The sequence below is a fragment of the Mustela lutreola genome, chromosome 7 (assembly GCF_030435805.1).
Source record: "Mustela lutreola isolate mMusLut2 chromosome 7, mMusLut2.pri, whole genome shotgun sequence".
NCBI classification, from domain to species: Eukaryota; Metazoa; Chordata; class Mammalia; order Carnivora; family Mustelidae; genus Mustela; species Mustela lutreola.
The window spans coordinates 11,810,442-11,827,142 of record NC_081296.1 but is presented as its reverse complement, the minus strand read 5'-3'; the positions used below and the strand labels follow the sequence as shown (position 1 = coordinate 11,827,142).

Sequence of the window (16,701 nt, the reverse complement as noted above, 5' to 3'; positions counted from 1 at the left end):
CTCCCTCTGTCTCTCAGAATAAATAAAGAAATCTTTAAAAAAAGGAAACTGTTGTTTCAGATGAGAGTAGATGGTTAGATAGAATTTTGGTCCCCAGCTTTTCTGGCTTTCTGGTTGGGAGATGGAGCCCTGCGTGTGCTCTGGCTCTCTCTGCTGTCCCGTCATGGCTGCGGTTTCCTTGCCAGGCTCATTCATCAGTAGACTTTCTAGTTCTTGTCTTCCGAAATGTGTTAAAACCTTTAGTTGCCCGATGACTTCCCCCTCCCGCTACCTCCACAGTTAATGGAATTGTTTGTCTTTGTATTTCCCCAATGAAATTAATGGAGTTTTGGGAGGCGGGCACGTGAATTCACGTTACAAGTTTGCTTTGAATGAGAAGCCCGTATCTGTTGTGCTGTCTCTCCACGCATCCCTCTGTCCATCCACTCACCATCCCCTCCTTTTGGTCAAGACTTGCTCAGGATACAATAGATGAAAATAATTTAGTAATTCCAAGTGGAATAGAAAAACAGCTAAACGTAGAAGAAAAATTTCTTCCCCTGCAGTCTAAGCAAGCCATCAAACTTTCCATGGCACTTCTGGGTGAAGATTGACAGCTGAGGCTTATAGTGGTGGGGGGTCTGGGAAGGTACCCAGGCTCTCTAGAGGGAGTCTGAAACAAAGCAGCGGGCCTCCACTGGTAGCTTTACTGTAGGCTTCACTACAAGCTTCTCGACTGCCCTGGAGGAATCGTTAGGCCGTGTCCCTGTTCTCAGCAGAGCTGAGCAACCCACCTAGCAGCACCCGGTACCCACTGCCCACCCAGTAACTTCTTTGCTCCCTTGCCCTCCTCTCACCGCTCCAACTCACTCCTCGTATCCTTCAAAACAAAAACAAAAACAAAAGCCTTCTTTGTGATACTTACTTTATATGGTTTCTTGAGATAATATGGGATTACAGTTAAGGAACATTTAAGTTTAGCTGAAGACTTTTGCAACCTATTCACTTATTAATTTATTTACACACCAAATGTATATTTAAAAATGACTGCAGAGCAGGAGCTATGATAAATGTTCAGACTTAAAAGATCATAACATAGTTTGTGTCCTCCAAGAACTTCGAGCTGAATGTGGACCTAAATATACAAATAGATCATGTCTGTGTTACTGTACAAAGTCTGCGTGAAGAGAAAGTTCTTCAGAGGAAGACCTTTAAGGAGGCTGGGACTTGAGCTGGGTGTGGAGAGATGGGTAGGACTTAGCTAGATGGGAAAAGATACAGAGGGAAGGAAGGCTTTCTAGAGAGTGGAGAGTCTTTGTCAAACCTGTGGAAAAACAGGAAAACACCAGACTGTGATGTGTGGAGGGGAATTTCAGGAGCATCACATGTCTCATGTTCTCTGGGAGGCTGTTGGATTTGTTGGCAATAAACCCAAATCCTTTAAAGGAGTGGGATTGCCGCTATCATCTGAGTTTATTTTTTTTAATTTTATTTTTAAAATATTTATTTTAGAGAGACAGAGAGCCGGGGGTGGGGTATGGGCAGAGGGAGAGAGAGAATCCTCAAGCAGACTCCCCACTGAATGTGGAGCCTGACGGGGGGCTGGAATGCATGACCCTGAGATCATGACCTGAGCTGAAACCGAGAGCCAGCTGCCCAACCGCCCAACCAACTGAACCACCCAGGCGCCCCCATCATCTGAGTTCAGTGAAGACCGCGATTTCTAGAAGAGAGAACTACTTTAAGGATGTTGGGATTCACGGGCATTAATCCCGTCAGTCAAGAACTGAGCCCCCAGTCACAGTGGGGCTTTGAGACAGATGTAAGTGAATAAGGGCCTCTACCGTCTGAACCTCAGGCTCTAGTTTGGAAAGAGCCTCTGAAAACTCTTGGATCTGCTTTTAAGGCCTTCATTTTAGTTCAGAGAGAAGGATGTTCATGAATCTTTGCTTGGAGGTCCAGAAATTGTGGCACCTGCAGGAGGCATCAACTGAGGGTCCTGAGCATTTGGCCTGAAAGGAAGATGGCCCTGGGAGTGTTCCCCTCAGCCAGGTCTACTGAGTACCGGTGGCTTGGATCTGTGGTGTGCAAGAGTGATTCGGAGACCAGCAGCAGCAGCTCCTGAGAAGTCGAAGTGTGATTTCTGAGGCCCCCAACCTGGACCTCCTGAGTGAGAAATTCTGGGGATGTGGCTCCCCACACTGTGTTAAGGAGCCCTTCAGAGGATCCTGATGCTTGCTCCGGCTGGGGAATCCCCAGCCAGGGTGGGTGAACTTTTCTGGTGCAATTCCCATGTCCTGCCAAGAGAGGGGGCACTTTGCAGGCCTTTGCATCCTCTTTACCCCTTCTTTCCCAAAAGACCTAAGTGGTTTTTTGGAGAGAGATGACTCACCATTAGATCCAATGACAACTTTTTTTTTTCTAGTAAAATGCACATAACATATAATTTACCATTTTAACCATTTTTGAGTGTACGACTCATTGGCCTTAATTATATTCCCAGTGTTGTGCAAGCATTACCACTGCCTATTGCTAAAACTTTTTCATTACCCTAGACGGAACTCTGCAATTATTAAGGAATAGCTCCCGTTCCCCTCCCTACAGCCCCAGATTGCCTTGAATCTGCTTATGAATTTGCCCATAATAAGTGGCTCATGTAATTAGACAGAATCATAACAATATTTCTCTTTCTGGGAATGGCCACCTTTTGCAGTGCTGGTTGTGTTGGTGCTAGGGGGCGCTAAGTCATGGTACCGAGCATGGGGCCCCCCGTTATACCTCAGCCAAACAGACCGTAATGGTCAGGCCTGTCTTTGTTCTGTCCTTTAGCTGGAGCAAAATCAGGTGCATTTTGATGCATTCATGAACTATTCCGGAACTATCTGTTGGGTCCCTGCTCTGTGCTCTGCAGTGAGCTAGGGATCCTGTCTGTCCTTTTGGGCTTCCAGACATTTCTAGAGTGGATTGTATCACATGGAGTGTGTGCTAGAGCAACAGTTGTACTGTAGCAATATAGCAAACACTCTGTCACATTTTATTTTGCATATATGTGTATAATTACATACTGTACTCATTATACATTTATATATGTGTTACAGTAGAGGATTATAGTCACACATCCCTGTATATTTTACTTTATGAATAATTTAAGAAAGCCCAAGGGTAATATTTGCTTTAAGTGCTAACGTGAGACTTACACCCCCATGTAGAGAAAGACTCCCCAGAATGTGCAAGAGCTTATTGGAATCCCCACCCTTCTTCCCCCTTAGGCATTCGTCTTCCCCGTCCTGGCCTTGGGGAGTCTCCAAAGCTTTTGCCTGAGTCCTTGATCCTCATGCTGCTGTCCCTGGATCTGGAAGTACTTCAACACCGTGTCTGCTTTGCAGAGCTGCTGCTTCTGACCAGGCGGGCGGGGTCCTTCCAGCCTTGCTCGCAACCTCTTGTCACACTCCCTGCCGACCGTTACTCAGCAAGCCAGGCTGAGGTCTGGGTTTCAGTTTCTCTTATAAACATTTTTGGTGATGGAGGCGCCTGGGGGGCTCAGTCGGTGAAGCCTCTGCCTTCAGCTCAGGTCATGATCCCTGGGATTGAGCCCTGCAGCAGGGGTGGAGAGGTGTCCCTGCTCCGCGGGGAGTCTGCTTGTCAGCTTGTGCTCTCTCGGTCACCATTTCTGTTGCTATCTCTGTCTCTCTCTCCAATAATAAAATCTTTTAAAAAAATTTTCAGGGATGGATAATGGCTCCCTGGAGCTGTCTTTGGCAGCATCTGGGTAGAGCTGGAGGGCAGGGATTGTTTTCCTTCCTCCCTGCCCTCCCCCCCCCCAAAGAGAAAGAGGGACTTGTTCCATGCTGGACTCAACCTTTGCACTGTGCACTATGCATTCTTGGTTTTTTCTTTTCTTTCATGATGCAGGGGCCATCTTGGTTTGCATTTCTGTTTTGTCGTCTCTCCCTTGAAAATGGTGATTGGCAAGATCCATTTGCCATTCATTTTCCTTGGTAACCCAGCCCCGTGTGTGTGTGTGTGTGTGTGTGTGTGTGTGTGTGTGTATGTGTGTGTGTGTGTGTGTGTGTGTGTCCGCGCGTGCGCGCACGGGTGCATGCCTGTTTTATCCATCCGCTACTCTCTCTCAAGCCGGGCAGGAGGCCGGGACTGTGACAGATGGCGTTCTGGGCGCCTGTGCTCTGCAGGCAACGTGTTCTATCTCTTGTCAGCGTCCTCCTGCTTTATGCACCTGTTATTAACCAACTTCCCCGCCCCCCGCCACTTTCTGTCTCTGCTGCTACACCCCCGCATCCCAGGCACCCAGCTCTCGAGAGGCCTCAGGGTTAAGTTATCAGGACTGTTCCCTTCCTTCTCTCTGCCCACTTTTCTCCTTCTCTCTGAAAGCTCTGTGGGCCCAGTGGTGGGGTTAAGTGCCCAGAGGTTGGGGTCAGACAGACTCAAGGCCAAATTCCATCTCCGTTGCTTCCTAACGTTTCTTCGGGCAGGTTCATGTACCATGATTAGTTCCTTCATCTTTAAAATGGGGATCATTAGAGAAATAACTGAGCTAATGTTATTCTCACACTAAGCTGTCAGGAAGTCCTGTTCGCTCTAAATTCAAAATAAATCGACCCTCCTCTTGAGAGGATCGCTCTAGCTGTGTCCGAAGAACAGTCGGAAGGAGGCCGGGAGTGTGGGTGCTCTGGTTGGGGGTTGATAGCAGTAGTTTGGTGACTGCTGAAATTTAGGTAATTTCTGTTTATTTAAACGTTGAAAAATTTTTTCAACAACGTTTTCTGTTTTTCTTTTGTTCAGTTTATTACTGAGAATTTTATTCTTTCTGCTGCCATTACAAGTGAGATTGCTTTTTTAAAATTTTCATTTCTGAACTACTCATTGCTAGTATACAAGCTACAATTGACTTTTGAAAAACTTTTTTTTACTGAATTCAGTGTAGTTCAATTCAATTTAGTGTATTATTGGTTTCAGGGGTAGAAACTAGCGATTTATCAGTTGCATATAACATCCAGTGCTCATCCTATCACGTGCCTTCCTTACTGCCCATCCCCCAGGGACCCCATCCCCCCACGTCCACTCCTCCCCTCCAGCAACCCTCAGTTTGTTTTCTAGAGTTAAGAGTCTCTTACGATTTCCCTCCCTCTCTGCTCTTATTTTTCCTCCCCTCCCCCTATATTCATGTGTTTTGTTTCTTCAGTTGCACATATGAGCGAAATCATATGGTTTTTGTCTTCCTCTGGCTGACTTATTTTGCTTAGCCTAATAACCTCTAGTTCTGTCCATGTCATTGCAAATGACAAGATTTCATTCTTTCTGATGGCTGAGTAATATTCCACACAATTCACTTTTGTATATTGATTTTTTTTTTTTTTTTGGTGGCCACATGGCAGAACTTGTTCTGATAGTTTTTTGGTGGATTCTTTTAGACCTTGTATATACAGGCCATCTGTAGGTAGAGAATCATTCTGCTTCCTCTTTCCCAGTCTGTATGCCCGTCACTTATTCATTCCTAAATGCCCTGGCTACGGCCTCCAGTACAGTGTTGAACAGAGGCGGGGAGTGAGGATGGCCATCCTTAGCTTGCTTCTGATCATGGGGGAGAAAGCATTCGGTCTTTCTCTCCGTGTATCACATTAGCTGTGAGTTTCAAGTGGATTCCTTTATCAGGTGCGGAAGGTTCTCTTCTGTCCCTAATGTGGTGAGGGTTTTTATGAAACTGTGATGGGTTTCGTCAAATGCCTTTCCTGTGTTGGTTGAGACAATAATGTGGTTTTTATCCCATATTCTGTTATTATGGTGGATGATTACATTGGTTGATTTTCAGGTGTTAAACCAACCTTGTTCCTGGGATAAATGCCCCTTCACCATGGTATGTAACCCTTTTTCTTTGTTGCTGTATTTGGTTTGCTTCTTGTAGATTTCCCTTCTAGTCCATTTCTGGCTTCTACTCTTGCTTCCCTGGAGTCCTTTTTCATTTACTTTTCAAAAAATAGAGTATCCAAAGAAACCCTAAAACATGTTAGCTCATTTGCTCAAAATCCTATAGGGAATGCTTTGCTTGGAGAGAAGTGAAAGCCTTTGCCATGCTTTCCAGGTGCTGCGTGAATGGTCCCCGTTACTCCCCTCAGCTAACGCTCCCCTCCCTCACCCTCTTTGGCTCTGGAAGTCCTGCGCAGCTTGCTTTTCCTCGAACAAATCAGCCTGTTGTCATTCAGAGGGTCTGTATAGGCTGCTTCTGATATTTGTATGACAACTTTGTTTCCTCCTTCACATCCCTGTTCAGAGACGTTACCTTCGCTAGGAGGCCCATTTTAGACAATCTCTTAGATCTTAACCCATCCTGGTACATCTGATGTCTTTACCCTGTTTTTACTTTTTCTGTTTTTCCCTTAGCATTTATCACATTTTAGAATACAACTTTAATGTACTATTCAAAAATACATGGTCTATTAACTACTTTTTTTTTTTTTTCACGCTGACTCAACCCTTTCGAGTGCAAAAAATCTTTATCCACTTATCTCAGCACATAGCATAGGTACTCAGTAAATATTTGTTTGGTGAATGAATAGCACATTTAAAGTGCCTGGGCCAGAGCCTACTTTTTGGAGAAAGTTCCATGAATATTTGATGGTGCTCTGTATTCAAATACTATTAAATGGTGGGGGTAAAATAATGCAAAATGAAAGTTTCCTGTTTTCTGAAGTTTGCACGCTGGAAGAGGAGTCAGACATTAATAGACAAAGCTGAGTGAATAAATTACAAATTGAATTGTGCAATGAGAAGAGGGGGAAGAAAGGATAAACACACCAATAAAGGACCTGGGCCTAGACTGGCAGTCAAGGAAGGCTTCCCAGAGGAGGTGGCAGCTAAATTAGGATTTGAAGGATGAGGTATGAGCTACAGGTGAAGGAAAAGGAAGGCTTAGAGCATTTTAGGCTGTGGCATTAGCAAGGACAGAGGATAGGTGATGGGAACATGTTCCAAAGCTTGACAAAAGGCTGAAGGGGTGGAAATGTAGACCGTATGAGAGGGTGATGTGGGACAAGGCTAGGTGGAGGGATGGCAGCACCCAGACTTGGAAGATTCTCCTGGACCATGTTTCGGATTTGGGTTTTCATCCAAGAGCAAGATTGGGTGTGGGATAGCAATGGGTGGGTGCTCTAACTGGGGCTTCTTGAGAAGATCACCTTAGTTGCAACTTGAAGAACAATTTGAAGGGGGCCTAGAGTGCATATGGGTGGATTTGTTCTGGGGTTATGGCAGTAGTTAGGGGAGTGATAGGTGATTTTCATTTATTCCCTTTCTTTATGCTTAACTGTATTTTCAGATTTTTCTAAAATGATCATGTAGCTCATTTGCATTTCTTATGCAAGAAATTAAACTGTAAATTTCAACCAAGGGCTAATAACTCTAGAAACTCTAGAAATCACATTTCTCATTGAGGTCCCAGACCCCCATGCACTTGAACTAGGGCAGAAACAACAGAAATCAAAAGGAGTGGACAACTTAAGAGCAGTCTAGACGTCAAAATGGAGGAATTTGGGTGTGCGCCCAGACATAGGTGGTCAGGTCAGGTGGCTAAGGAAGATGCAAGATCAGTTTCTTAAACAGTAGTTTTCCGTTCTCTGGGAAGGGGAGGACTGGGAGGGTCCTGGCTGTGTGGAGAACATTAGGATCCTGGTACCTGATTCTAACGACTGCGAGAAGCTTTGTGTGGTGCGTGTAACTGAAGACAACCTCCACCCCACGATCCCATCTCCTGGTATTCTGCTCCCCTGGAGTGCGGGGGGGGGGCGGGGTCCTGGGACTTGCTTCTAACCCAAAGAATATGAGAAAAGTGAGGACATGTTTGTGCTGTGATTATGTTGTGTTGTTCAAGACTCTGTCTTGTTGACACATGCACTATGGTAACTCTCCCTACTGGTGAAGAAAGTATTCATGTTGGGGAAGCCCACACTGCAGGTAGCCTCTAGAAGCTGAGAATGGTCTTCAGCCAACACACAGCAAGACACCAGCGGCCTCAGCACCAACGCTGCAATGAAATGACACTGCCAACCTCCGAGAGGTGGTTGAGGGGGGGGAAGCAGACCCTTCCCCAGCAGAGCCTTCAGATGAAGACTCAGCCCTGGCCAAGTCCCCATCTGATTATAGCCCATAAGACTGTCAACAGAGAGTTTAGCTAAGCCATGGATTCCTGCCCCATGGAAACTGTAAGATAAATGAGTACTGATTGAAACTGCTAAGTTTGTGGTAATTTATTAAACAACAATATCGATAAACTCTGTAGGTGGCAATTTCTAGATGGAAGCCATCTGAGTTACAGAATATTTCAGTTCCATGAGAGGATTTGGTCATTTTGTTTCTCCATGTGTTGGGGGTAGGGACTCGTTTAACTCCAGGGACCTGTCCTGACTCGTAAACTTTTTTGTTTCAAAACAGAGCCCCCTCATCCCCTCTCCTCCTACCTCCTTGACTGAACATTCTCTGAGACTTTTAGCATAGATGCTTTGGGGGCCAACCCTGTACTGCATTTCTTCACAGATATTGTCTGTTCCCTTGGCTTCAAGGGTCATTGCTACTAGAGTGACTCCTGAATCTTACCCTCAGGACCAGATCTCTTGAGAAGTCTGTATTTGTGCTTCTAGCATGATTCTGAGAAGTTCCATGTAGCTCTCTGCCCATCATCCTGAGCTAAGGATGTCCCAGATTGAAATAATTATCTTCTCTCGACACCTCTGTTTCTCTCCTTAGCTGATTAATGTCTTTCTTGTTCTCCCATTTACGTGGACTAAGCATCTCGGGTCGTCACCAGCTGTTCCCTTTACTTTGCTCTCCACAACTAGCCTGTCCTCAAGTCCTACGAATTCTTTGCTTACAACCTTCACCTCACTTTTCCATCCTTGCCACCACCCTTTGATCAAAAAAAAAAAAAAAAAAAAAAAAGAATCCAGTGGCTTATTACCTGTGGAGTTACACCTGATCTCTTTAGGATACTGGGTTATGGTCTCAAACCTTATGTCCATCACTGCCCTAATGGCGCCCCACAGTGCATTATGTATTGATCCCCAATTAGGAGCTGAGAAGAAGGAAATTTTTTCTTGTTACTCAGGAATCAGCCTCACCTCTTTGACTACTACGACAGTTACCATGTATTTCCTGCCATATAATGTGACTGTTTGGATTCGTAGTTATTTGCTAGGTTGTCATGCTACTAGGTATTCTCTAGAGGGTTTGGATCTGGGAGTCACCTCTAATCTTCTGGTCAACATCAGAGGGTAACCAAGCCATACTGATGCTGTCCACTCTACCAGTCATTCTCTGACATTCAGGTGCATGTAACTTACCTGCTGGCATGAAAGTTGTGATTCAGCCGGCCGAGCGTGGGGCTCGGGAGTCTCCTGCTTCGAGCAGCCAGGCTCCAAGCTTCTCTTCAACCCTTCTTTCTCCATTCTCGCTCCATGCCACCCTTTTGTCTGTTGGCCTTGTCACCTCATGTTGTCCTGACTGGTCTGCATGCTGCCCACCCCTCCCCACCTCTCATGTGTCCCTCATAAAACTATGATCTAACGGATCATTACTTCTGCAGCGAACTCCCCAAAACAAAAGTGCTATGCAAGTCAGAAACGCAAGGTCACCTCACAGACCAGGCCTGTCATCCGGGATAGGGCTGGGTACTTTCTTTCCATGCTTCCTTCTCTGCTGACCCCCTTGATGTGGCCACTTCACTACCCCCCAGACCCCCAGGACTGATTTTCCTCTTGCACCAGCCCAGCCCCAGTCTTGTATACTGTGGCTCCTAGATTTGCACACTACTTGGGCCTCACAGTTACTCTTCCCATGTGTTTCTTTTTTAAGATTTTTATTTATTTATTTGAGGGGCGCCTGGGTGGCTCAGTGGGTTAAGCCTCTGCCTTCGGCTCAGGTCATGATCTCAGGGTCCTGGGATCGAGTCCCATATCGGGCTCTCTGCTCAGCAGGGAGCCTGCTTCCTTCTCTCTCTCTCTGCCTGCCTCTCTGCCTACTTGTGATCTCTCTCTATCAAATAAATAAATAAAATCTTACAAAAAAAAGATTTTTATTTATTTATTTGAGAGAGAGAAGAGAGAGAGAAAGAGCACAAGCCAGGGGAAGGGGTAGAGGGAAAGGGGGAAGCTGACTTCCTGCTGAGCAGGGAGCCCAATGTTGGGCTCGATTTCCAAGATACTGAGCTCATGACCTGAGCCGAAGGCAGACACGTAATCAGCTGAGCCATCCAGGGGTCCTTCAGTATGTTTCTTCTTAAATTTCATGGTCGCCAGATCATGTGGGGTCATGAAGAGAGGGGCTGAAGAAGCTGAAAGGTGATTAGAAGAAAACGTGCTCGGGAAGGATAAATGAAATGGCCCATCGGTGACAACTAGCCTCACCTTCTTGCCGAGTGCTGTGTGGTTGTGCTGCTCTCTTGGAGCTGGGGGTCACCCCTGCTGTGGGTTTGCATTGGGGCTAGTGAGTCCCAGACCACTGATACCATAGGATTCTTCTGTCGGTTGTGGGTAGCCCTGATGTCTAACTGCTAGATTTTTATTTCAGTTTAGTTTAACTCATTGTTTTTATTTTTACTGCCTCTCTGTTGCTCAATATTAGATAATACATTGCAAAGAGGAATGTTGTTCATCAGGTGGGCAGAGATCAGGGCAGGGCCAGTGTGGGAACCTCAGGAGAATAACAGGTATGCAGCGAACAGGGGTGGGAAGTGCGGGTCCTGGGTGGGGGTCCCACTCTGTCTACATGTTTGTCATCTTGGAAAGGTGATCCAGCCTTGTTGACCTGTTCCCCCAGTTCTCAGGGTTGGGGGTGCTGATGGGGAAACAGATCACTCTTTAACAGGCCTTAAGGATGAGTTACTGGAACTGTGCAGAATACTCCTTTTCTTAAAAAAGAAAAAAAAAAAAAAGCAAACAAGCAATAAACTCTCCCTTCCAGAATCACAGCATTGTGTCCTTAACCTTGAAGTCTTTTTCTGTCCAGTGAGTGGGTCTTTGTATGACCTTCTCAGGCTCAGGGCACAAACTGAAAAGTCACTAAGACATGGGCCAAAGGATTTTCATTCTCATCTGTCTCCCATTGCTGCAAAAGTTGTGAAATTCTTCCATGGAATGAAACAGAAAAATCATGACCTAACTGTCCCCCACCCACCCCCCAAGTAAGGAACCAGCACTGCTTTCCAACCTGTGAGTGTTTTCCTGTATGTCCCCAGGGCCACGAGTGTTGGAAGCAGTTCTTGCTGCAGGGCTTTCCCTCAGCCCACACCCCAGCCCCTCCCAGCCCATCCTCCAGAGTCGCCAGGGTTCCCAAGTAGAAACCAAGAGACTAACAAGGGCCCTGGCAGGGATGTACAACAGAAATAGAAGCAGCACAGGATAAGGAAGGTGGTGGAAGGTGGGAGGCAGGATGGGGAGGGGAAGGTGTTTTCAGCAGCAGCCGGGACTCCTGAGACCCATTTTCAAGACAGACACTTTGCTTGGAGCAATTTCTGCCTCTGTGCCTCTTTAATGGTCAGTGGTGCAATCAATAGAATGCCTGCTCCCTGGTTAATAATGCAGCTGTGTGGTGGCAGCAATGAGCCTGCTGGCTTTGGGATCCATGGGCTGACAAAAAGACCATTGAACATTGACTTTTTCACTTTTCTTTCTCTTTCCCCAGGGCAGCCGCCGAAGTCCTGGCAGCACTGCTGAAATCCAGTAAGCACCTCTTCTGGAAAGTGGTCATTTCTTTCCCCTCCGAGTTCAGTGAGAGATGCTCTCTGTATCTCCATGGCTCATTTTCAACCTGGACGGCAATAGAGCCATTCCTGGGTCTTTGGGGGTGAGATGGAGAGGGTTATGGCTGTTCCCAGTGCCAGGCTGCAAAGAGAGAGTGAGTATCTGTCCATAGGGGTGTGCATGAGTGCAATGCCATCAAGGCGGTTTGCTCTAAAGGGAGTGTGCTGTCCTCTGCAGACCCGAGGAACTCTCCAGTTCCTTCTGACAGGAGCACTGTTGGAATAAGGTCCCATTCCAGCAGGATTGTTCTGTAGAACAAAAGGTGATGACACTGGGCGTGTGGGAAGAAGGACTCTTGCTTTTGCTTCTGATCCCAGTTCATGACTCTGTATTCTCGGGCAGGTGGGGTGCTGGGAATCGTTTGGAAAGTGTAGATTCTAATAACAAATTTATATTAAAAAGTTGACTCTCCTCTCAGTCACTTGAGTGATTGCAAAAGAATAGCTCTGGGGGTCTGAATAATTTGAAGAATTTTTTTTTTTTTTTTTTTTTTTTTTTTTACCTAGTAGCCCTGGTCTAATTACATTGAGAATCAATTTCATGTGTGCAGTGTAATAGAAGGCACCATGCATTTGGGAGCAAAGAAGTCTTAGTTTAATGTTTTTATTTTTTTCCCCCTCCTTACCTTTTCATCTATTTTAATTTGGAGCCTTGGAAACCCGTTCCTTCAATTGTGATATTTGTTTCTCTATAGGGAGCCCGAGGCCTGTGGGTAATAGGTGAACTTTAATAAAACTTATAAATAAATAAATAAAAATAACACCTTCTCCCCCAACCATAGATCTTTGTCAACTCTCAGCACAGAGAAAGGGCCATGTCATGTAGCACTTCCTCTTGTAGGCTGAAGAAAAAGAAGAAATTACAGCTTGAATTCATGTGGTCATTTGGGACGCGATACGATACACAGGCGTGTTCACGGCTCTGGGGCCTGCAGGTGCAATGGAGGGGTATCGTATAGCCTGGGAGCGGCCAGCGCAGTCTAGGTGGTGGGGGCCTTCATGTCTCACAGGAGGAGAGCCCCGAGACTGGAGAAAGGCTGACTCCTTTTCTACACACACACACACACACCCCTTACACACATGCACATACACCTTACACATATACACACACACTACAGGAGGAGAGCCCCGAGACTGGAGAAAAGCTGACTCCTTACACACACACCTTACACACACACACACACACACACACACACACACTTCTCAGCCTACAGGGTCCTGAGACATAATGTACCTACCATGTGTGGAAATCTGAAAGCAGGCACATGCCTGTTATTAAGTATTTCCATATAAGGCACCAGGCATGGACTCAAGGAAACCAAAAAGCAGTGACAACATAACAACTAATTCAGGCTTAGAACACGTAGCCGGGTTTCTGTCACACCGGCTACACACAGCAAACTGAGTGTGCTGTGCTAGGGACCAGCTTTAAAATTTTCCGACTTCTACTTTGCCTTCAGAGCTCAGTTCAGACCTTTCCTCTAAACAACTTTCTCTGGGGTGCCCAGAAGGCTCAGTCACATGAGTGACTGACTAGACTTTGGCTCAGGTCATGATCTTGGGGTCCTGAGATGGAGCCTTGGGTCAGGCTCTGCATTCATTGGGGAGTCTGCTTGAGGACTTCTCTCCCTACCCCTCTGCCCCTCCCCCTGCTCTCTCTCTCAAATCAATAAATGAATCTTAAAACAACTTTTGTAGGCAAAGGCCATCTTTGTAGGTCGCTGGATTATTTGTGTCAGCACGTGAAAAGCTAGAAAAAAGGGTGTGGACTAAACATTAAAATGAATGAATGATTTCTGAAGAAATATATATGAATGGATAAAATGAATGAATGATACTTACATGTATGAAAACGGCAGTACTCCCCTCTACTACCTGAACCCAACAACCCACACGTAGAACCAATGATCTTAACATTTGTTGTTCTGATGTCTACTTAACTATACTAATAGACTATTGGGAACCTGATAGCCTGCTGTCCTCCACATATAAAATGGGTTTTATCATCCCATCAGAAGGGTGTATGGAGTTATTTGCTAATTCTGCTAAGTCGTCTGCACAGACTTTCTCTGGATCTTAGGTTCTTTATAATGTGAGAGAGTTGGATGAGAGGTTCTCTAACATTCTTTCAATCTCTGATTCCTCTGCCATCATATGTATCAGGGTCTCCAAACCTTGACACTCTTGCATATTGGACTGGGTAATTCTTGGTTGTTGAGGCCTGTCCTATGCATTTCGGAATGGTTTAGCGGCATCCCTTACCTTGACTCACCAGATGCCAGTAGCACTCTCAGTTAGAAAGAACAAAATTGTCTCCAGACACCGCCAAATGTGCCCTGAGAGGTCAGAATTGCCTCCTATTGAAAATCACAGATACCGATGGGACCAAACCCGTGAATTGAAGGCCTTTCAAGGTTTCAGATAATTTCTCCTCAGATACTTTATTGGTATCTCATAGAAATGTTCTTCTTGCATAACTAATCTTGAATTCCCCAGCTTTGGTCTCATTCCTGCAGGTTTAAAAGAGGTTTAAAAAAAAAAAAAAAAACCAGATGGTAGAAAGTCACTTGTGGACGTGCAGAAATTACTTGGGAAGGAACAGGTTCTAAAGATCTAGAAGATCTTAGAACAAGGAGGGCAAGTAGTTTCCATTACACGTGCCAGCTCCCACATGTGGGTGGGAGGATTCTGAGATCATATTTGAGCTCAGCAGGAAAGGTGTTTAAGTAGCAAAGTTTCTCATGGATTGGGGAGGAGCAGTGACAGAACACCAGGTAGTCGCCATCTTGGTTCTACCAGCGTAAGCCAAGTGTCGCGTGGCGTGGAGGTTCTGGGCAAGGCTGGTGCTGCTCCACGTTGGCTGGGGCTGCTGTGCGGCAGGGGAATGTCACGGAATTCTCTAGTTGCTTTGTATGGTCTTCACGCACAGTTAAGACCTGACGTGGAGTGTCTGTCTGTTTGGATCCCAGGCGAGTTTGTTTTCACCTGGACCTAAATTCAGGAAGTCAGTTTCTGCCTAAAATTCAAACCCTTACCATCTGGCAATGGATATCTGGGAATGTTTATGTGACCCTTTAGTTCTAAATGTATAATCCTTTCAGCTAATGATTAGTCTGGTTTTTGTTTGTTTTTTTGTTTTTGTTTTTTTGCTTGTCGGGTCTTAGTGCTTGCTTGTTGTATAAAAGTTGGCCCTGTAATGTATCTCTGTGATTGCTTCACAAAGAAGGCGCATTCCTCAGTCAAAATAAAGCCAGAAGGATGTATCTTTCTACCTTGGGGCAGTCAATGCTTCTGTGGCAATAAACTTGGGTGGGCTTGGGCCCCTGAGGCCAGTAGGGTCCTCTCTATACCTAATGGATATAGAGAGTGGCTGGAGGCGATGCCCACCAGTATCAGGGAAAGCAGGACTTAGGATCTGGGCGACTTGGAGTTTGCCCACTTTAGCCACAAAAAGAGAGGGAAAGAGCACCTGGGTTGCATAGGACACTTGTTGAGTCACCTCAGCTGTCTTCCACCCCATAGCTACTGCACGAGGAGCCAGTGTAGGGTAGGTGGGTGGCGAGAAGAGGAAAATGATCCAGAAGGCATCTTTCGTCTCTTTGCCTTCCTGAGCGATAGCAGGCAGAATAAGCTCGGGCGTCCCGGACTGCTATTCCAGTTGTCTCCGCAGTTTAGGACCCCAGCAACGAAAAGGCATTGCCCACTCAAGGGACCTTTCTGTACGTGCAGGGGCTAGAATGGTCTAATCCAAATCCCAACCGCTCGTGGCATCCATTTCCCCACTCTACTCACAGGAGCACAAGCCCTACTTCAGTTTCCCTGTGCGGAAAGTGTTACTCTTTGATGTGTTAGCCTACGCAAGAACACTTAGCTTTTCATTACCAAAACTTAATAAAGGCTTTGATTAAGAAATAGTGCTTCTAGTGCAGGCAATTTTTTTCCCTCTAATAAACCCAAGCAACATACTGTCTTTTGTGTCTCTCCATCCTGTGGATTGCCTCCTGCTGCCTTTCCCTCGGCCTGTGCCCCGTGTGTGTTCCTTTCCTCCTCACCCTCTTTTCCTTTTCTCACTGTCTGCTCTCCCCCACCCCCACCGCCTCACCTCTTCCTCTCTCTTTTCTCTCCTTAACACCCCTTCCGTGAGCATTAGGTATAAACACAGGGTTGAAAACCTGCGGCCCTCGGAAATGGCACTTGAATGAGCGTGTGGCAGGGGTCTCCCGCTTGCTGATGTGCGCTGGCTCCAGCCACGAACCTTTAGGTCAGGCCTCAGTGTTAACTTTGCTGCTCAGATTTAAAGGTCACATTCCCGCAACAAGGAACCACCCACAATACGTCCTGGTCCAGGCTCTAAGTCTCAAGAAGAAGAGAATGGTTTTACTGCAGACTACTCCCCAACTTCAGAATTAGCCTCTAGAGGAGTCTGGAAGTTGGCAGAAGCGAGGGCGTGGGGAAGGTGGTGGAAATAGGAAAGTAAGTTAATAAAGGAAGGGGGATGGGGTGGAGGGAAGGAGAGATATGAGGGCGCTAATGGGAGGTTTGGCAGGAAGGTGACACTTGTCACGCGTCTCCCTAGTTAATGTTCTGGCCGGCTGGCTCCTGGAACGGGCCGTCCGCCTGTTGTGCTGGGAGTGTGGGAAGGGAGAGCCTTCCAGTGCCCAGAGCCCTGACCCTTAGAGACACCCTCATGTTCTCAGTGACCACGTCAACAGGGCAGTGACGAGAAGGCATGAGGGCCAGGCAGTTGCTTTGCTCCAAAATGTCAAAGAATGAGCCATTTTTGAGATGGACCCACCTGAGGATTTTGTAGGACTTCTAGGAGCTCCAAGGAGTTCTCAGAATGACGGTCTATGTTGTAGGATGGTTGGCACTGTGATTCCTGTGATCCCGTGATGACACATAAGTAGCAGTGGGTCAGC

The 16,701-nt window shown here is 46.3% G+C and overlaps 1 protein-coding gene across 1 annotated transcript in view; it reads left to right on the top strand.

The window, feature by feature from the left end:
• Positions 1-16,701, top strand: part of AGBL1 (AGBL carboxypeptidase 1) — a 527,687-nt gene that overhangs the window by 128,611 nt on the left and 382,375 nt on the right. Inside the window, exon 6 of the mRNA XM_059180043.1 lies at positions 11,665-11,702. Coding sequence (XP_059036026.1) covers positions 11,665-11,702 — 38 coding nt within the window. The remainder of the gene's footprint in view (positions 1-11,664; positions 11,703-16,701) is intronic.